Source organism: Aedes aegypti, chromosome 1 (genome assembly GCF_002204515.2).
Source record: "Aedes aegypti strain LVP_AGWG chromosome 1, AaegL5.0 Primary Assembly, whole genome shotgun sequence".
Classification (NCBI taxonomy): domain Eukaryota; kingdom Metazoa; phylum Arthropoda; class Insecta; order Diptera; family Culicidae; genus Aedes; species Aedes aegypti.
The window spans coordinates 212,971,717-212,995,008 of NC_035107.1; the positions used below are offsets into that span (position 1 = coordinate 212,971,717).

General features: G+C 36.3%; 1 protein-coding gene across 3 annotated transcripts in view; it reads left to right on the forward strand.

Moving 5' to 3' along the window:
• The window catches only part of LOC5576294 (general transcriptional corepressor trfA), a 74,428-nt gene extending 53,069 nt beyond the window's left edge, over positions 1-21,359 (forward strand). For all 3 annotated transcript variants that reach the window (XM_001662534.2, XM_001662535.2, XM_021857478.1), the window contains exons 6-7: positions 13,795-14,164; positions 20,676-21,359. In XM_001662534.2, the coding sequence (XP_001662584.2) occupies positions 13,795-14,164; positions 20,676-20,797 (492 nt within the window). In that variant the 3' untranslated portion in view covers positions 20,798-21,359. The remainder of the gene's footprint in view (positions 1-13,794; positions 14,165-20,675) is intronic.
• The last annotated feature ends 1,933 nt before the right edge of the window (positions 21,360-23,292 follow it).

Genomic DNA, 23,292 nt, shown 5'->3' on the forward strand with positions numbered 1-23,292 from the left:
TTAAAAACAAGTTCGAGTGGAACTTTTTTCCTACTTTATTTTAAACATCATTCTATTTCAGTGTTGTACGAAGGACCAAGCTATCGTGTTTGCTTTCATGCGTCCGGACTTCGGAGTGATTTTGTTTTTTTTTTTCTCGTTTGCTGGGCAGTGTTGTACGAAGACTCAAGGACTTTGATTTGCGATTTACGGAGCAGTGGTGTACGAAGCCTAAGTCCTCGAGCTCGTTGAAGGGCTAAATTAATATCGCGAAATGCGTCAGTAGTGTGTGTGTTTTTTTTTTATCCTGTTGCATGCCCTGTTGCATGGGTGAGCGATAGAATCACGATCAATCGTATCGCTTTCGTGTTGGCCGAGTGCGAAAATATATTCGTATGTAGACGTGAATGGATTACCAACTGTTGAGCTCGTTTTATGCTTATGATAACACATTTTACCGTGACAACGTTATGTTCTGTAGTTTCCAAACAAACTATGGGTGGTTCGTCACTACAAGCACCTTTTTTCTGTTTACATATTCTTTTCATATTCATTGTTTTTTGCCATTACAAAAAATAACCTTTGAATAGTTTGACATTATGAATGTCGATGTTCTCTTTTAATCTTTAACCGATATCTCTTCACAGCGAGACAAAAATGTAAAACTAGCTTTAAGTACGGATCGTATTTTTCCTCCTTATCCATGGATTGCATCACCGACCAGAGGTGACACTTCTAGATCTTTTTCCTCCCTTATTAATCGACACCCTTCCCGTGGCGATTGTGGAGATGCGGTCTCTAGAAGCAACTGAACTCCCAATCGACTATAAGGACTTGGCCGGCGCTCTAATTGATCAATAATAATAGATCTGCTGAAATGTGCACTGTGGAAAAAGTTTCATGAAAATCTGAGACCCTTCGGCCCAATTTGTACGATAATAAAAAAAATCCCCAAAGGCGAAGTAGCATGCTAGTGATTTTTTGGGTATGTCGCATATTTCTTCACTTGAAATGTGTAAAATATGAATAAAATCAATCGATATTAAATACTATATGTGAAATAAGCGAAATAATTCGATTGGCCAAAACAAAAGCCGGTGTAACAAAATCAGGGTTGGGAAAAGTTATGAGATTCACAGTTTATAAAGTTTCTTTCTTAAAAATATTTTATTAAAAAATAGTTTTTCCGGCTTTTCTTTACGAATTTTCCCAACGGTAGAAAATTTTGTAGAAAACTTTTTCCAGTTCATATTTTTTTGGATTTTTGAGAAAATTTGCTTAAATTTTCATATAAAAACTTTGTTTCTACGATGCTTCGTTCTTGAGTTATGATTTTTCAAGTTCTTGAGTTATGATTTTTAAGTAGTGTCAAGGGAAAACAAAAAAATTCCACCTGAGTTTTCCGGAAAAATAGGCGAGCCTGAATTTTTCTCAATTTTTTTTTTATTCATATATCCATGAGCCCTGCCTGTGGAAAAAGTTTCATGAAAATCTGAGACCCTTCGGCCCAAACCCGTACGGTAATAAAAAAAATCCCCCTTTCTGACTTGATAGGGCTATTAAACAGCTAACATATGGCATGTCAGCTGTATTATAGCATTATATTAACACACAGAGCTAATTAAAGTGCTATTTGGTAACTTGGGTCGCAAGGTCGACGTAAGCGCCATTGACAATCGCAGCTTTTCAATTCCATTTTTTTAGCGTATGATTGCAAGTATTATGATTTGATATCTGCAGGGAGTTTGTTCTAACCCTCATCTAGATACCTTCATGGAACCTTATGGACCGATGCACGAGTTCACTTATTTGACTTTTTAGCGGTGCCGAATTCACTGGTTCCCATATGCACATAAATAACACGGCAACGCTAAAACGTCAAATGGTGAACCCGTGCATAAGTTCATAGCTTTCCTTATTTGTCATTCAAGTAACAAAAATGTGCTGAAAGCGACAGTTACGCTTGCGTTATTCTTGCGAATATGGGAAGATAAGGTAAAAAAAAGCCGGTGGGTTATCCATTTTTCCTACTACGGTAAGTAATCCATTAGTTTTGGGTGTTCCTATAGTTACGGTAGTGTCATTTTCACTGATTTTATTACATTAGTCACAGAACCGACACTGCCAATCGACGTATTGGCTTGTTGATACACCGAATAGTTGAAAAGAGCTCAAATTGCTTTAAAACTGATGAAATATCACTAAAATTGCAAAAACTTGTCTTACTTGTACCAATAGTTGCGGTAAACTGTGCCTATAGTGGAGGATCCCATAAGAAAACTACGGATTCAGTCGAATCCCGTTCGTTGCACTATCTTTAAGTGGGCTACGTTTTAATTAGGCTCCCGTTAGTTGGGCTATAGCCCACCTAAAACGAAGGCAAACGTCATTTTCTGACATAAAACGCAATTTATCAATGTTGGTAGCTCTGTTTTTCTTTTGTTCTATGATATATGACAGCTCGAAACTCAGCCCGTTTAGTGAAAGTCTTTCACTAAGTGGGCTACAGGCTTAGTGCAACGAACGACCCGGTCAACCAGTCAGTGATTTTTGATAGCGATCGATATAGATTCGTTTTGAACCGTTAGCGATCGCCATCGTTGGTTAAAGATCTATAAAGAATTATGAAGACTGGTTGGTCGGGGAAAGTTGACTGTACCGCAACTATAGGAACACAAATTTAAAATATTATTATTATTATTATCTTTATTAACGAGATTTGCAGCCCGAGGCTGGCTCATCTCGGAATTAAAAATATACCGCAACTAAAGGAACAATGTACCAATAGTGGAGATATTATTTTTCATCGACATGCCGTGGGTTACTGCGCAAAAATAGAACGATTAGCGTTAATACAGCTGTAACCTAAACGTTTTGCAGCTACAAATCTTAGCTGAATAAATTTCGTCAGTTATCGCTTTTGCTGCTTTCACTAAGCTGTAACTCAACACTGTAAAAGATAGCAACCTAATGATGTGGAATAAAACTCGCCATCATCAATCCGGCTTTAAGAAGCGCTTTGTCGTTAGTTATACAGCGAGCATACAGCAGTATGCTGTAAAACAACAACTTGTGGCGCATCTACTCAGCTTGTTGGATGTAAACATTGCGTTTGACGTTTCGCACCCTTTTATAGCCTGATGAAGTGGTGTAAGCGAGGCTATGGCATCTTTTACGATCATTATACAATATTGTGTGAACCGTTTTCGATGTAGAACAAAACGGTGTGGCAAAGAAACCTTTCGATATAGACTGTGGTGGCAACAAGGACAGCGTCGAGACTTGTGGATGCAGAGATCGTGAGTTCGATTCCAAGCGGTGGCAGGTAACGTTGGGAACATTAAATTCAGATACTTATGATATGAATTCCGGAAGCTGTGAAACAGCTTGAAAATAATATTAAATCGATAATACAGCTAAGCTGTATAATAATTATTCAACAGTTGCGAAATGGTTGAGAAAGCGCCTTCCGAAGATGTTACACAGCTACTTGTCGTATAACTGTCGAGATAGAGCAATGATCGGTATGAAAAAGAGCTGCCAACACAGCTTAAAAGTAGCTGAGTAGATTCGCCAGATTTGTTGGTAAAAGGATCGCATAGAAGCTTTCGTTCGTATGTACAGCGCCTTTACTCAGCATAAAGCCGTATAAAGAGGGCCTAGAGAATGTTTACATTTGCACTAAATGTTAGTTGGGAAGTATATTTCCCTCTCCTTGGTTATGCGACCTTGCCGCGATGGGAGGGCATAATCCATTAGCCCATATGATGGAAACCAAAGGCGTAAACTGTAGTGGTGGTATCACATTTTGGCATTTTTTGCTTAAAGCCGCGTCATAATTCATATGGCATAGACGCAATAATATCTCGGATGTGATCCAACGGACATTCTGCGTCATTGATAGAATTGATGCCCATTTCAAATAATTAATCTATTCGAAGTGGACATTAATACTATTGGTGACGTTCAGTTTGCCTTTTGCTAACCAGAATGATCCGTAGCCACTCTTACTATTAGCTAGCTAGATACTTCGTTATCATATACGACGTAGGGAATACTTAGGAACTCTTAGGAAAATGACTAGTAGATTCACTGACAATCTTATTTTAATATGATTTTTACATTGCCATAATAAGAAATACCTCTTTTGTAACAGCGGTATAAATAATCTAATTCCAGCTTCATTTTCGCAAAATTTACAAGTAGAAAGTAGGCATTGTGAAGCATTGCATTTGCCACCGAAAAGTGAATCTTGTAGGAGACTGTAATAGAAGCCTAAGGTAACTTTACTCTTCATTATTCACTATAAAAATGACTATGGAAAGTAAGACGCTGAGATCGATCATTAGGGTACACTTGCTAGTTTCGAAAAATTGTTGAACAGACAAGGAAAGCGACTTTTTTTCTTTAAGGATATATGAACGTAATGACCAATAAATACTTATAACAACAAAAAATGAAATTAACTAGAACTACTACTAAACAGCCTAATTTTGTTAAGACTTGACATTTAAGACTCTAATCTTACGTAAAAGACAGGAGTAATCAGAATAGCACTTGAATGACAAATTATTCAAAACCATTTCGACTAGACAGTATTAGTAATGCACTACTATTTCAAACAAATTCTATTGGAGCTGCTGATTTTCATAATGCTTCCTTTTCTCAGAAGCAAGGGAATATGGGTACTTTTCAAAAACTACCACGTCACAATACTAATAAAAAAACAGTGTTCATGTGGGCGCCATTGCCTAGTCCGTCTGAGTATTGGTCCTGGTAGAGGGGAAACTTGGCAAAAGCCAGACCGAGGGTTCATGAGTCCTCTCATGGCGTAGTGGTTAACGCGCCCCAACTAGAGATCGGGGAGTCGTGAGTTCGATTCTCACTGAGAAGACGTGTAACTTTTTCGCAAATCTTCACATCAATTTGTCCATCTAATCCAATTGCAGATTATATGTAATGTTTAGCTTTTCGGTAGTTGTTAAACTTCCACTCGGCTGGTTAGCGGTAAAACCACGATTCATAATTAAAAACAAGTACCATCAGTGTACCAGTATCCGCTCATGCCCCTATTTCCGCTCACTAGTGTAAAAATTGATATTTCGTGTCAAAAATCAACATTTTTCGCACGGTTAAATTCTAGCAAAATTAACAACTCTCAAATGAAGTCGTCTGACATTATTTTCATTTGATAGAATAATTCTTTATATTGAAAACATAAGACCTCGTGAGCGGTTATTGGGCCACTAGGAATTTGTGTGTGTTCCAATAACCGCTCATGCGAAAAATTGAACAAAATGTTAAAGAAATGTTGATTTTAGTATACAGCCTTCTTTATTGCATTAGTAGATATGGTTTGACCACAGAAAATATCGTGATAATTAACGAAATTATAAATTAAGCATTTTTCTAGTAAGTTCGTCACAAAATCTGTTTACCGTGAGCGGAAATAGGAACACTTACATGCAGTAACAAATGCAATTAAATATTTTTTTTTTATAAAAGTTTTTCAAGTTCTTTTTATTTTGCCGCTGATTACACTGCAGAACACGGTTTTGTCTCAAGAACCAAAATACCACTATTTACTAAATTAAGGGTTGCTGAGTCCATTGCCGTTTTCAGAAATATCATGGCACGTCTAGTTTTTGAGATATTGACGGTTGAAAATGCTAAATTTGACTGTTTCAGCCAACTTGCATGCAAGTTTTCCAACTTGTACGGCAATTTGTTTGCTCAATTTGTCACAGAATTCAAAGTTTATGTATAGAACAATAATTATCAACGCAGTTCATAATATTTTCGATGGTAAAAAGTTATTTTTTGGTGGTTCAGAAAAGTATTGTATTATGCCATATAAGAGAAACGAAGAATTTTATATGAAGACTGCAAACATGTTGAAAAAAATCGATTTAGCCTTAATTTTATCGTCAAATTTCAACTGATTTGTGTCTAAATTGAATGTTCAAGTCCTATTTATCATGTTTGGTAGATTATATCACAAAAATGTTTGATAAATCATATTTTAAATTTCATGTAAACATCAATAAAAGCAGTGTTTTATACAACTTTGGCGACCTGTAGCTAAAAATTCTGACGTGCTGGAACATTTCTGAGAACGGCATCGGATTCAGCGACCCAAAATCTACTAGAAACACACAATTTGATCCTTGAGACACGCGAAAGTGTATTTTTTGTTACGCTGTGTTACCTATACTTGGAGCTACACTGTGACATAAAAATAGTATTGATCGACACAATGGTTATTTTATAATAAACATTTGGACACATAACTTCCCTTAAATGAGCGGAATCTGGTGCACTGATGGTAAAAAGGTTTTGTTTTGCTGTTGGTAAAATATGGTTTTATTTACGAAACTCAAATTCCTTAACACCCCATTTTGCATTTCCGTCAAAAATCGCACATTTTCATTATTATCTCAGAAATCTGCCATGAGATCCTCATAATTGTATTTGGCTTTTGATATACACGACGAGAGAAAGGTAGGTACTAGAAGTTGCTTGAAATTCGAGTTGAATTTTTTTTCATCCCTTTTTCCTTCCCCGTTTTTAATTCTTAAGCGATTAACAAGCACAAAAGAATAAATCACTTGTGAAACGACACACCTTGCCGGAACTTTCGTCTGCATGTGGAGCTCAAACTCTTCAAAGTGTATCGAATTGTTCCGATAAAACGCAATGCGCGTGTGATGGAAACAACTGTTTCAATGTTTGCTTTGGTTTCCAAAACTGGTTACTATGGTTATATTGGAGACAATTTGACACTTTGAGTACCATCTCCAAGTCTCGCGTACTAGATGTTGGTCACATGATTTACAACGACAATAGCAGTCTAATTTCTTATATGTCTATTGGAAAGCCGCACTACGGCTTAAACGATCTACGGTTTCTTTTTATGATGGTGACATAAAAGGTCATTTAGAAAATTTGAAAAAAGTTCTAATTACCGTACACCCCCGCTAATTTGAACAGTACCTCATGCAAACCATCGGGGTTCATTTTTAATTTGAACATCTAGTCGCCCTAGAAACGTGTTTCTGGTTACCTCTTTCACTGTTTTGTTTTGACTCTGCGTTCCGTTCCACAGCGTTCCATCTCACCACTCCATTCCATAAGCTAAATGACGTTTGAACCATTTTCAATCTGAACGATGGGCAAATTAGCGGGGTACAGATTAAAAAGTGCTCAGATTAAATGTGGTCAAACCAACGGGGGTAATCCATTAGTTACAGTCAACAATGACTGGATGGAAACAACATTTAATTTTGATCGTAGGTACAATGTAGTAGAGCCGGATTGGTCTGGCTGGGATGTGGGAGGGCCACAAATATGCTCAGGTTCAATACCCAAGTAACAATTTTAGTTTTACGAATTACTTCCAGGGTGCTATAAACAAACGCCCATAAAACCACGTTCAAGGCACTGTTGCCTTCATCGCATCCCCAAAACCTCTTGTAGATTAGAACGTGACTAGTTGGCCCACTCTGAAAGAGGCTATGAAGTGTATAATTATGTCACACGAATAAAGCAAAATAGCATTTATGGTAGCTATTTTAAGGCCTCTTGTTCTAGATGAATGTCACATCATCTTGAAAATGATTTTATCATAACGTCGATCTTGCTGAATTTATTACAACGTAAACAAAACAAAATAAGATTGAAAGACGTGTTTTCACGTGATAATTAATTTCGTAGTGCTTTATATTTAATGTGATTTATGTGGATATAGTGCTCAAATATTTAGTGCCAAGTGAGATTTACTGTTAAATGTGATAAGAAAGAAGTGAATTTGTGGGTGCCTCCTCTGAAAGTGGTATATTAAGAGTTATTTAGCATTTGCTAAAATAAACCGCCAGGTGAAGAATAAAACATATTCAACCATTCTTGGTTTGATTGGGCAGTAATTGAGCTTTAAACTATATTCAGTCAGTTTAATCATCACACCATAGCATGAAAAGCGCGGATTCATGGAGATAATATGATTTGAAAAAGTGAAACTGTGGCAATCAGAGTGAAATTAATATGGCGCAACCATATTTTTTTGATTGTCATCGACAAATGCTGTTTTGTCATCATAAATACACAAATAAGGGCACATTGTTATGATTCGGCATTTGTGGATGTAAAATTGCCATAACAAATGCTGATTGAAGATGATGCAGCTTTTTTCGCTTTTCATGGTAACCAAGTCAGCATTCAATAAAGTTTACAGTTTGGGTATGCTATTATGAAGAATTTACGCAGAAACAATGAAAATTGACATAAGTTTGTCGTTTTTTCGTCAGGAATAAGTGTTCGGAATGCATTGCAACGCATCTGAAGAGCCCAAATACTCATTGAATAGGTATAAATAAGGTAAGTTATCAAGATTCAAGTGCAAGTCAATCAGTTTAAAAGCAGCTTTTATGACAACGAGGTGTATTATATCAATCTTTTACCATAGCCGTCACAAATAGCTTTCATGCAGCCACCATCTTCTTCTTCTTTCTGGCGTTACGTCCCTACTGGGACAGAGCCTGCTTCTCAGCTTAGAGTTCTTATGAGCACTTCCGCAGTTATTAACTGAGAGCTTACTGTGCCAATGCATGCGTATATCGTGTGGCAGGTACGAAGATACTCTATGCCCTGGGAAGTCGAGAAAATTTCCAACCCGAAAAGATCCTCGACCGGTGGGATTCGAACCCACGACCCTCAGCTTGGTCTTGCTGAATAGCTGCGCGTTTACCGCTACGGCTATCTGGGCCCCTGCAGCCACCATATGCAGTTTAAATGAGGTATTATATGCTGCAATAAAGCTGGCTTTGTAGCCACAAAATTTTAACTTTATAGTTTGTCTCTGAAATGTTTTGAAAACAACTAAGAGTCGACTTACAAAATATCATCTTCTAGCAACGTTAAATGTCGCCTCTAGCTATCATAGCATTCACGTAACTGTCATAAAGCATTAATAAATCCACACGAATGCCAAAATGCTGTGAAATTGTCACTTGGGTAGTCTTCTATACTGACGGTTGCAAACAAAACGATCAAGTGAGAGCTGGTGTTACATGTCCCGGTGTATGTTTATCAGTCTCAATGGGTAGATGGCCAACCGTCTTCCAGGTTGAAATACAAGCTATACTAGAATGTGCTTCTATTTGCTTAAAAAGAAAATACAAGCATTCCAACATATGCATTTTTTCTGATAGCCAAGCAGCGCTCGCTGCTTCGAAATCATACACATGTACTTCACTGGTTTGGGAATGTACTCTCTTACTTCGAAAATTGTCGGTAAATAATACTATAGTTCTTTACTGGGTGCCTGGGCATCAGGGAATAGAAGGAAATGAAAAAAAACAGATGAATTGGCAAGAGTTGGATGATTACAACATTTACAAGGGCCAGAGCCTTTCTGTGGAGTCTCACCATGCTCCATTAAAATGTAACTCAGGAACTGGGAGAAGGCCATGGCAAATACCAGTTGGAATAAAACTGTTGAAGCCCGCTAATCTAAAAAGTTTATAATATCCAATAAATCAAATACACAGACTTCTCGCCCTGTCAAAAAAAAAAAAGATCTGTGTGCATACTAGTGTGGGACAAAATTTAGATTCTCTCTCCAGTCCACTTTTTAGATTGCATTTAGGTCCCATAACAACTGTGCAAGATTTCAGCTCGATCGGTGAAACTATATTTTAGCGCCAGCCGTTCAAAGTTTGTATGGGATTTACTATGGGAAAACTTACTTTTGGAAAGAAAAATCGCCAGAGGTCGCCCATTGACCTCTATAAAAATTCTGAACACAGTCCTCAATAGGTATTTTTACGATGAAGAATATTGCCGAAGACCGCGAAACAATTCAACACCTGTTGAAAAGTTAATTCAATGTGAACCTATTGGCAAGGCTACTTTGATTAACATGTAAAGGAATAACAATAATAACAAAATCGGGCAAAATTTCCGAATAGTATATGCTTAATATCTTTTTTCTCAAGCATCGGATTGCTTTGCGGTCTTCGGCACCGTTGTTCATCGTAGAAATATCTATCGAGAATTGTGTTCAGAATTTTTATAGAGGACAATGGGCGATATTGTATTGTTTAAGAAATTTCTGAAACCTCTCGCGGATTATGATTGTTACAGAGAGCAAGCAGTGAGGAATACTCTCAATTTTCTCAGCATTTAGCCCTTAATTTAACATTTTCTCAGGAATCGATTGGTGATCGTTTCATGAATGTGGGGCCAATCTGGGATAAGCTATGGTGCCCGTTTTGCCCCAATTCCTTGATAATTTAAGATTTTCATGTTGTTTTGAGTAAAACTATTTTATTGTGAAGATTATTTCCCATGAAATCCCTCATTTCTAGTCCATTTAACAATGTTTCACAGAGGACGTTATAAAAAGATGGAAATTTAGGGGATTATGGGGCCAAATGTTCAATGAAATATTTTTGAAGAGGAATTTTTGTTTTAAATTTTTTCAACGTGTTTTTTTATTGAAATAAATTCTAAAATAATCAAATAATCATGAATACAGCTTGCAGAAATAAGTTGTAGTAAAATTTGTAGAATATGTATGATCATTATTTATGCTCTATGCAACATATTGTGAATAATTTACCTTCTTATATCACAAATTCCAAACATTTCCAAACGATGTGCGATAGTTTGGGTAAACTATATTGATCTAAATGATCGATTGCCGTTAGCCTCATTGATAGGAGATAGTGGGAGCATATAGTTTTTTGTCTATTTTTGCCCCAATTCCCCTAAAAAAGATTTCTTTCATAATTAATTGAACAGATATCTCCGAATTAAATTTATTATGTACTAAATAGTTTATTCAGTAGTTGATACAGTATTTAAATTCTAAAACATAGGAGATTATGGGGATCTTTACACATAAATAAAAAAAAAGAATAAAAATACTCAAAAATGGATCCATTAAGTAATCATCTGCAGTTTTTTTTTCTGATTGAAACAAATCACTCTGAATTAAATTAGTTACACAATCAAACCTGAAGAAATTTCATGAGAATAAAATTGCATTTTGAAGAAATTTCATAAGAATAAAATTGCATGGAAGTGCGCAAGTAGCTCTGCCTGCACCCTACTACTGAAAAAGTGATCATAAACAAACAAAATCTTCCATATATTTCAATATGGCACATTTTTATTGAAGATGTAGTAGTTAATAATGCTTAATTCAAAATAAATTGACGCTTATATTGAGCTGTTCAGTAATCCAATCCGCATGGTTATAAAATTAATTAACTCATTACGCGTGGTAAAGATGGACAAATCATGGGCGAAATTATGAAAAAAATCCACGTGCTCGGCTGGGATTTGAACCCAGGACTCTTGTATGCTAGACGAGCGCTTTACCAACTAAGCTACCGAGCCCGTAAAGCGCTCGTCTAGTATACAAAAGTCTTGGCTTCTAAACCCAGCCGAGCTCGTGGATTTTTTTCATATTGCCACTCATAATTTGTCCATCTTTACCACGCGTAATGAGTTAATTAATATAAATTTCTTCATGTTATGCATTTTAGAAGGCTCTTGAACATGCTTGAAATTCAGTCAAACAGATGTAACCATAATTACTGTTTACAATATTAACAAAGTATGGTTCACCATGAGGAACATTGATGTCAACCAACAAGCAATCTGTTAACAGCAAATGTAGAGGCAACATAACAAACATAGTAACTATAAATTATACTAATGAAATGAATGATCGATTTTGGAAAAAACTAGAATTGAGCATTATAAACAACTGCATTATCACTTTTATGATAACTTTTTCTGTAGTGTATGATGGCAATGTGAATATTGAATACCAAATATCCATAAAAAGACAAAATTATTTCCCGAATAATTTCTTGTAAAATGCATTTTGACTCTCACGAAATTGCTTCAGTAATGATTGAATAACTAACCTGATCCTGAGTAATTTTTTGCAATCAGAAAAAAACGGCTGATGATTTCTTGATAGATTCATTTTTGATTTTTTTTATTTGGTTATTTTTTTGTTTATGTGTAAATATTGTATCAGATACAGAATAAACAATTCAGTACACAATAACTTTGATTTGGGAAAAAAAGTTGAATTAATTACGAAAGAAATCGTGTTTAGGGGAATTGGGGCAAAAATAGACAAAAAACTATATGCTCCCACTATCTCCTATCAATGCTAACGGCAATCGATCATTTAGATCAATATAGTTTACCCAAACTATCGCACATCGTTTGGAAATGTTTGGAATTTGTGATATAAGAAGGTAAATTATTCACAATATGTTGCATAGAGCATAAATAATGATCATACATATTCTACAAATTTTACTACAACTTATTTCTGCAAGCTGTATTCATGATTATTTGATTATTTTAGAATTTATTTCAATAAAAAAACACGTTGAAAAAATTTAAAACAAAAATTCCTCTTCAAAAATATTTCATTGAACATTTGGCCCCATAATCCCCTAAATTTCCATCTTTTTATAACGTCCTCTGTGAAACATTGTTAAATGGACTAGAAATGATGGATTTCATGGGAAATAATCTTCACAATAAAATAGTTTTACTCAAAACAACATGAAAATCTTAAATTATCAAGGAATTGGGGCAAAACGGGCACCATAGCTTATCCCAGATTGGCCCCACATTCATGAAACGATCACCAATCGATTCCTGAGAAAATTTCCTTTCGAATGAGCTATAAAACTTATTTTTTATCTTTCTATTGTGAAATTTATCAATTTTTTCCACCTTTGGGATCGGAATTCCCCAATGTGCGTTGGTGCTAAGCCTGCACGCAATCTTTGAGAGTTTAAAATATTAAGTAAGTTCTGAACTCATTATTGCAATCATACAGCATTGCAAGCATAGGTTTTCACTCAATAAAACCTCCTTATTTCTTGAAAAACGTGCTTATTTCAAAATAAATGGACTTAATAGGCGTATCATACTGACTTCTTCTTCTTCTTTCTGGCGTTACGTCCCCACTGGGACAAAGCCTGCTTCTCAGCTTAGTGTTCTTATGAGCACTTCCACAGTTATTAACTGAGAGCTTACTATGCCAATGACCATTTTTACATGCGTATATCGTGTGGCAGGTACGAAGATACTCTATGCCCTGGGAAGTCGAGAAAATTTCCAACCCGAAAAGATCCTCGACCGGTGGGATTCGAACCCACGACCCTCAGCTTGGTCTTGCTGAATAGCTGCGCGTTTACCGCTACGGCTATCTGGGCCCCTACTGATCATACTGACTTACTAAGTTTGAATTTGCAATAAAATTATCAAATAAACTAGTTTTAAGAATTATAACATCATTTCCAGAATCAGGATAACCAGATGAACACTTTTTCGGCGTACAATGTGGTTATCTAATAATATAGCGAATCCGGTTAGGCGTGAATATATAATGGATCGCATCACCAACCAAAGGTGGCTGCTAGATCCTTATTCCACTAACTTAATATCCTTTCCATGACAACTGTGGAGATGCAGAGGTATACGCGGTCTCTACTAACGATAGCTGTCTAAATAACATTCATTCCCTTCCCCGATGATCGTGAGGACGTGGCCAGCGTGGTTATTGACTTTTAAGTTTTGATCTCAAACAAATATTTGAATTCATAAATTTCCTTAACTGCGTTAAATATGGTATGTCCACGGTACTGAAGAAAATCTTAGTAAATCTAGGTCTCATTTTGGTTTCCGTATGATCTTTTTCTATTTTTAAGACACTCAGTCGCTAACAGCAATGACTAAACCATAAAACTAATCACATTATATATGTTTTATCCAAAGGAATCAATGGAAACCAGTCAACTAACGTGTGGCACAACCAAGAAGCTGCTTATAATCGATGCCAGTGAAGTGCTGGAGACACGCATAATTTCGGTGGTGGCTGCTGAGAATGCGCGGAAGTACACGGCCATCCTGGAGCATTGTAGCTTTGCCGGGGCGAAGGACTCTAACGTCTACAAACCGGTCGAGGAGGGTGAAGTTTGCCTGGTCTTCCACCAGGATGATTGGTCCCGGGCGTTGTACGACATCTCCGACGGTAGCTATATGCTGTTGGACGTGGGCATCATTACCAGCGTTCCGGCGGCTAACGTTCGGCGATTCCCGCCGCAGTTGAGCCACATGGTGTACAACAATGAGGTGTTCGTCGAAAGTGAGTATTGCGTTTTGATTTACTGCATAACAAGTGGGGTAGGGACTTGTACGTGTAACAAATTTGATTCGGTCCAACAAATCTAAAGGCTATTGCTCTTCTAGACATAGAAAACGCATTCGGCAGTGTTTGGCTTGATTGTATAACTAAAAAACATTAATTAAAAAACAAACATTGTTATAATAATCCAAAGTTATCTGACAAATCATACACGTCAGGTTAATTATCAGAACTCCAAGTGTGAAAGACTTCCTGTATGAGCTGGTGTTCCTCAAGACTGCTCTGCCCATAACTGCATAACAGTCACATTCGACATTTTTGACAATTTAGAGTTAATACCGGGGAGAGTCATCAAATAACAAATCCTTTCGATCCACTTACTAAAATCTGTGAGATTGTTCTAGAAAATTCGAAAAAAAGTACCAAGTTGTTTTGTCACATTGGCAATTGTAACCGCATAACAGTCACATTGAGATTATATATGAGCCTCATAATGCAGTGGCAACGAAATTTCTATCAGAATTTTTTTCTGACTATTCACTCAATAAGCGATATGAGTTGTACAAAATTTCAGCCTCAAAATTTAATAAGCACTTTTGAATTCGTAGTGATTTTTTGAAATATCAGTTCCCTCCCATACTGCAATAAAATGCAAACTTGGTATCCCATTTACTCAATGCCTACTTTTGTCGAATGTTACAAATATGCAGTTATGGGCAGTGATGTCTGAGACTAACATTATACAATATTTTTGCATCTGATTAATCTGATGTTCCTCTCGATGTCAAAAATCTTTGTTTGCGGATGACACACGTCTCTCTTCCCAAGGACGAAGCCTGCGTGTCATTTGTAATAGATTGCAAAAAAGTTGGGATATTTTTTCTTCATACTTGCAAAAATGGAAGATTTTTCCTAATGCTATAAAAACTCAAATTGTTCAAGTAGACATGGAGAGGTTCCAATAAATTTGTCAGATGAAGTTAAGTATCTAGGACTCATGCTAGATAGAAATGAATTGAATGCTTTCAATGCAACAAATATATAAAATTTCTGTATCTGATTAATAACAGAAAATCGAAACTTTGTCTTAAGAACAAGCTTAATAATTTACCGCGATTTAAATTTGGGGTCAATATGACCCTAAGGCACAGATAACGTACTATTTCCAAGAAAATTATTATAGAAAACTTTTTTACAAGATATTAAAAAAAATCTTGCGAAAATAAAAAAAAACAATACCGTAAAATGGGGCGAATAGAAACACTCTCCGACATGTTTGAATGTGTACAACTTAAACCGTGTAGATAAAAACCATTTTTATTACTCTCAAATATGGGTCCCGTCTTCCTTAGCTGAGACCCAGATAGCCATCTTAGAACAAAAAGCAATTTTCGGCTAGAATACGAGGAATACGTAGCAGAGTAGGCGAATAAAACATTGTTTGCCCCATCGGAATTTAGAGTGCAGGATATTGACGTTAATTTCGTCTAAAATGGTTTCCTTCGCTCGTATAATTTGTTTGACGTTATATAAACATTATTGATCTGCCATCACAGTAAGCCTTGAACCTAAATCGGAACATTTGTCAACAAAGGCCCGAAACTTTAAGCATTACAAATATAAACAGTTTTCCCCTGATAATCTTTCACATCTTTTTTCGGAGTTTTTGACATGAACTAACAACTACCAACCTTCTTCAGCCCCTTGCGACACGGTGAATGAATTTGTTATAAAAAAAACGTTAAATTCAATCATGTGTACCTTTTTCTTCCATCGTGCAATGCTCAAGCACCAACCATTCAAGCATGAGCAATCATCAAACAAAATTTCGTTCGAATTAAAGCCAATTTTCATGGAAATCTATGAACGCATTTAAAATTTCATGTGTAGTGCAATGAAACAAGCAGCGGCACTTCCATCACGATCGCATTTAGACTCTCGTGAAGGATGTGGTTGACATTATTCATTCATTCCTATGAGTAGAGTTTTCTTTATTGTTTTCCATCAAAGGTTTGCTATGATGTAAGTAAAGCAGAAAAAATAGCTGTCAGTCTGTTGTGCAAGTTTTTAGACGAGTGCAAGGTTGATTAATTTGTCGAAGTGCGGAATTATATCGAACCGATTAGGCGTCTTAAGCTAAGTATGCTGTTTCGCTCAAGAAAAGTAAAGAAATTCCCTGACTGAATGGGTCTAGAAATTTCCTACAGGGAGCTCCCTTTTAAATCGCACTTCTTTTCTCAATTACGTACTGGGATCAAAAATGTGATTTTCTTGACCACTTCTGGGGAAGAAATTTTCCACGCATCGAAATAGGCGATTCCTTTTCTTGTCAGTAGGAAACCAGCCTTTAACCGCAATATTGAGCGTGATATGAGCATTAAGCGTGGTGTAGATACCAAACTAATCCGATATTTCTAATATGATTTGTGGTTGTATCATAATGGTCGCCAACTCTAAATCTAACTCCGCTTCATTGTTTTTTTTTCTCAATATGTACAGAATAATCATTGTTTGTATAACTGATATTAACATGGATGAACATGAGCCTAGTTCAGTAAACCAGCAGGCCGATCAATCGTCAAAATGTTTCGAGTCAAGAGACAATATAAGAAAAAGTTTAGAATATAGTTTTTGGTGAATTTACGTACAATCGCTGACCCGACATCCCAAGTATCACTATATTAGCCGAATTAGGCGAATTAAAAATCAATAGACCTGATGAAGAGAAGTTTTTTTTTTGTTCAAAATCCTCTGAATCGCAAAAAAAAATCTGAAGACTCTTGAACAAATACACCAAGCGTTTAGGTCACCTACCATTTATATTTAATTTAAAAAATGTAAGTTTTAAAGAAATCTTCCTTTACTCTCTTCTAAGTCTGATCATCAAAGAAAAGAAAGACCCGAAAAAGTTGAGGAAATGTTATCGAAAATTATGTTCAAATTGTAAAATAACTTACTACACACATTGTTGTATAAGAAAAATAAATTCCAAATCTGGAATATTGTGCGAAATTTGCATGGTATTATTTTCTCAATACAGTACTACACAATTGTCAAGTTTGAAGACTACTAGAGCTTTGTTTGACCTGAAGTTTTCACCACAGCTTGTAAATAACTTGACAATCGCTTAGTTGGAAATTTACAGTATCTCACAAAAAAAATCTTTTGAGTTATAACAAAACACAAATTAAGACGAAAATGGCAATAAATCCTCCTCTGCAAATATGATACATTTGTTGATACTTACAAATTTGTTAATAAAATTTTACAGTAAAATTGCATGTTTTCAAAATATTATATGCCGTTTTTGCTCAATGTTATATTTGCAATAACTGAACAAAAATGTGTGTAAAAATAGTGAATTTTATTTCAGGAAAAGTTATGTCTGAGCTACGATTAAAATTTTAAGTTAATCGGAGCACTAGAAGCCGAGGTCTATGCTTCCAAACTTGACCATTTTGTGCTTAGTAACTGTAATTTAAATTTCGGAAAAATTGCAGATTAAAGTTCAAGTCTCCGTCATCGAAATCTTCGCCATCATCGAAATTTCAAAAGCAGTTTTTCTGTTAAAAACTAAAAATTATTCGATGAAAATGTGTTCACTGTATTTCGGTTGGAGAATAGAATACAGTGAACACATTTTCCTGATAATTTTCTTGATTTAAGCCTGATTTGCTACTGAAAAGGAATCGCTAAAGAAATTTCTCGCCGATTCCTTGAAGAAATTTTTCTACAGCGACTCCCATTTGAACACGGCATAAACATTAACAAAGCAGGCTCTTTACTGATGTAAATATCAAGTTTGATTGTAAACATGTGACGTCACTCCTATGATACGTACCATATACCTTCCGGACCACTAGATCATTTTTTTGAGAAATTTGTTCGAGGAGGATAGGAATGACGTCGTCAAGTAGCTGTCAGTTTTCGAAATATATCACATTCTTAACGTTCAACGCTCCGTCATCGTAATCACCGTCATCATCGAAACTTCAAAAGCAGTTTTTCTGTTCAATACTTAAAATTATTCGGTGAAAATTTGTTCACTGTGTTTAGGTTGGAGAATAGAAAACAGTGAACACATTTTCCTGTAAATTTTCTTGATTTTGAGCGAAAAAACTGCTCTTGAAAATTCCGTAATCAATGACGGATCCTGCCCCCTTAATATTTGTACATCGTGCATTTGAACTGACATTTCTTTTCAACTGCGTACTGCGATCAGAAAAAAGCGCATTCTTGATCGATTCCTTGCAGAAATTTTCCATGCATCAAGATAGGCCGAGAAATTACTTGTCAGCAGCAAATCACGCTTTAGAACGAAAAAACTGCTTTCGAAAATTTCGAAATCAATGACGGATCCTGCCCCCTTAAATTAAAGGTAATGATATTCCTGAAAGATCTAAAAAATGATTTTAATGAACATTTATCTCATTCGTATTTAAATTCAATTCTATAAACTATTGTACGATCTTATTACTAAAACAGGGAGGAAATTCAAAACCATCTATCGTTAGAGTTAGACTTGGACTATAAATGAAAAAATTCCACTTTTTCTGGAGATTACCTTTCTTTCACAACAACCTTGGAGTAGAGATCTCAAAAAAATATTTAGACGAGTTTTCTTGTCTAATTCAGTACATTTTTCGAAAACTTTACAGTGTAAAAAGCTTGCCCGCCGCCACCAGGTGCGCTAGTGTTCGCGTTAATTTTAGCAGCTGTTTTTGTTGTCATATTTCCAATCTGTTCTGTATGAGACCCCAATTGCCGTTAAAAAACAAAAATTATTTCGTACAAATATTAGTGAAAATGTTGTATGTTTCTATTCACCCCGCAATGGGGCGAATAGAAACACTGTTCAGTAAATATCAATATTTTTTCATTTAAATGGAAAAATAAACACTTGTTCGAGTGCATCTTAAAAAAATATCATAACGAATTCACCTAGTGAAGAAAAAATTGAAATTATTAAAAAAACAATTTCAATTTTTGATCATGTTGCAAATCGTCAAAAATGGCGGATGTTTCAAGCTATCAAAAATGGTTGAGATTTCAATATTTTCTTCTTATTTTGTATAAGCAAAATGTAGTTGGTTGGTTTGACTTTATTAACGAGATTTTTAGCCCTGGGCTAGTTCATCTCGGGACCAACGGCTTTACTTCCCTTCCGAAGGAAGTCGTCACTATAACTTTTTACGTCATAAGTGACTATGTCGGGGATGGGATTCGATCCCAGGTCCTTGGCGTGAGAGGCGAGTGTTCTAACCACTACACCAGGTCCGTCCCCAGCAAAATGTAGCAAAATTTATGATTTGAAAATAGTCTGTCGATACTCTGTTACTATTGAACTAATGGAAAATAGTTATTTATGCAACAAGTTGCAAAATGATGATTTTTTCAGCACGAGTCGTACATTTATCCAACGAGGCTCGCCGAGTTGGATAAATACGAAGAGTGCTGAAAAAATCGAGTTTTGCAACGAGTTGCATACAACATTTTTTGCAATAACGAAAAATGCCGGTAAAGTTGGATTTTTGGGGATATTTCAAGAATATCCACATGGCCATCCATGCGTTGTAGCAACTCAGTGTTTCTCAATCAGGTAGGCTGTGGAATGACTGTCCCAAATTTTCACACTTTCATTGCTAATTCTACTTTTAAAGGCAGACCAGTAGGTGAATTCCGGCGAACAATTTCTTCGAAGACAAGAAATTTTCTTTCATTACTCACTAGCAAGAAAATTTTCTTTTCTTCGAAGAAAATACGCGCCGGAATTCGCCTACAGGTAAGGACGCCCCGTTTAGAATTTTCAACCATATTGTATATGCTGAATTGCCAAGATTACAAGAACCGCCCCATAACGCTCCCGTCCTTTTATATAGTGAACTCATAAATCCTATACTTCCGCAAGACTCAGAATCCCCACGGTCAACCAGCTTCTGATTCTAGGAATCCGATTTAATTCGGTTCGTCAAATGGATTGATTCTTCATCTTCATCTTAAGTTCTGATTCTACATCCATTTGACGAACCGAATTGAATCGGATTCGGATCCTAGAATCAGAAATGGTTTGAGAAAATCACAGCATTTCAATAAATGACGTATGGAGGTGATCCGACGCCGATTCGGTAACTTCCAAAACAGAACAGAAAAGTGCTACTTTTCGATACTGTTATCAGTGCTGAAAAGTAACACTTTTCAGCACTGTTTTTATTGGTAGGAAAAGTAGGCTGTTATGTAGGTCATTTCCTTGATAAAAAGTAAGCCGATACGCAATCGAATTGCAAAAATATATTTCAGTAGGTTTTTTTAAGTTTATCTTTACATAATAGACGCATTTCTACCTGTAGGTCACTTTGTTTCTATTCGCCCCACTTTTTCTATTCACCCCGTTTTACGGTAGTTAATAAATCGGTTCACTAGCCTTCAACGTGCTCTAGAGTCATATTGACCCCAGGTCAGAGACAAAAAGTTAATACCAATACACTAATCATTTCAATTTTCATTCTTATAGATCTCCCCAAGCTGAAGGCGATGATGACGGACGGCAAACCGGACTCCATTCACGGAGCGTTGATCGAGGCCAAGATTGCCGCTTCGGATGACGGAATTTCCATTTCTCTCGTGGATGCCTAGAGCACACGCTACTTCTGCTAAACGAAACGCAACACCATTGAGGTAAAACTGCGTCTCCTAGGTTGTAAGGATTTTAACATAGTTTACCGGATGCTTCGTGAACTGCGAAACGTACCATCCCAAAGTTTTAATTTTTCGGAGCTTAGAAGTGTCTACAGTTGTACAATTTTTAAATCTATACTTGATTTCGCTTACGTTCTTGTCTGTCTATCGAACAATTTTTATTTGCTATTCCGTAAACGTTTTGATTCTATATTCCCGATTCAATTGTGTGGGTTTATGAAAAAGTGTCTACGCGATTCTCAGCGCAAACGTTTTCCGTCGTCTTTCCAGTTTAGTTAGTTTTAAAACAAATCGGTTAAAAACACTTTTATTCTGTTACTTGCTACATTTTAGTTTATCGATCGAGTTCAAGATGGACGCATAGTTTTTGATGAAAAAAGTTTTCCCGGAAAACTCCATGAAACATGCAAGAATATTGTCCTCCGATCTGCCAAAGTCGAGTTTCTGAAATAAATTGTGTATAACAAGGCGATGGTTTATGACGGCGTTGTACGGTGAATGTTGTTAGTAGTCATCATATTCAGAACAAACAAACAATTCCGTTGTGCTTTCTTGAACATCTTTCAGTGTCGAAGATGGATGTTTAACAATTATGGTAACACGTTAAGCTGAGTATGCAAGTGGATATGGTTTATATTTGCCAGATAAATGTTTCGTTACACAATCTATTAAAAATCTAGACCGAATACTGGGGAAACAGCTTGAAATATGATCTGAGTGTTTTTTCGGATTAGTCATTCAAGTTTTTCTGGGAATATCCCATTTAGATGGACAAAAATCTACGTGGTAAGAAATGTACCACCATAGTTTGTGAACAATCCCTTCTAAATATTATGAGAATATTTTACGTTTCTAATTTTATGTTGGGGATATTATTATCAAACCAAAGTATAGAATGATTTTGGGCATTCAAAATCGAATCTAAAGTGAACTCAATACAATACGAATTAAACTTACAACGTGCCCTTGCATGTTACGAAGCTATACTGTATCGATCAAGAGAAATAAGGGGCTCATTACTTGGATTTCTGTATTTTCACTGTCACGGTCGCCATGTAATAACGACCGCTGCTGAGGGTTTCATTCGGATAGAAAAACCGGTGATCACTTCGAGTTATTTTCGGATATTGAGGTGATCAGTCTCTACATCGTTGGAAATCACTTGTAAGTCGCTGCTGGTGTCATTTCGATTTTTCTTCGATGCTGCTCTGGTTTGTACCATAAGGACAGACTGATTTTGAACAGACATGTCTTTCAAGATTTCGGTATTGATTTTGATTCTAGATAGAGCATCAGCTCCAAAGTTGGTCTTTCCGGGTACATATTGTACATCAAAGTCAAACTCTTCGAGATCTACTCTCATCCTGGTCAGTTTTGATGTGGGATTTTTCATCGAAAATAAATGTGTTACCGTTTTCTTCGACTAACGGTTTCGTTTGTGACATGTATTTGTTCTGATTTTCTGCACTAAAATTGGGTTTGTTGCGAAATTGTTCTTCGGCTTTTTTCATTGTTTTCCTACTCATGTAACGTTTCACTACACCCACAAGTGTTATAGCTAATTGAGTAGCCACTATTGCAAGGATGACCCATAGTATGAATGCATGATTTTCCAACTTCTCTGCATTCTCATTTTGATTATTAATAATCGTCACTTCAGCGTCACTCTGGTGGTTCATTTGTGTCTTGGATTCTTCGCTACCCATGTTTGTAATAATGTTAAGACACTTTCTACTCAGTTTTCGTTGTACACTTTTACCCCAATCTTCACAAAACACTTAACTAGTTTCTCAAATTAATAAGCGTTCAGGAACATTTTCCTAGTTTGTTAGAATAGCGTACTTCGCTACAGACATGTTCATAAGTTCATCTCTGATCACAGTGATCAGGTAAATTAGCACAATCACTGCTGCTAACGTAATCGCCAGCACAGTTTTCATTTCACTTTTTCGGTTCCGTCCTGGTTCCACACTGTCACTGGTCGCCAAATAACGACCGCTGCTGAGGGTTTCATTCGGATAGAAAAACCGGCGATCACTTCGAGTTGATGTTCTGAACTGTTCGTGTATTTTCGCTTACCAAATAACTTATAGACTATCGTACCCTTTTGCATTGGTACGCGGAAGCTTATTCCTAGTGTTGACTCAAACTCAAGCCACCAACGATGTTTCCAAAATAGTTAATGTAAACCAGATGGCGGAAGGCAAAAGGTTGACTGTTGTTCATAAGCTGTTGTGCACATGTAGCAAAAGAAAGAATGTAAACGAGGAAGGTTCGTGGCGACCTTGTTTTATGACCTACTGAGAATGGAATGAAAGCAATAAATTTAAGAATGCATTCTCTCATGGTTGAATTTGAAAATGTTAAGTCGAAGTTAAGTTAAGTGCTAGGCTGATAAAAGGTTAGTTGTATGGATTTGGAAGCCCATCTCG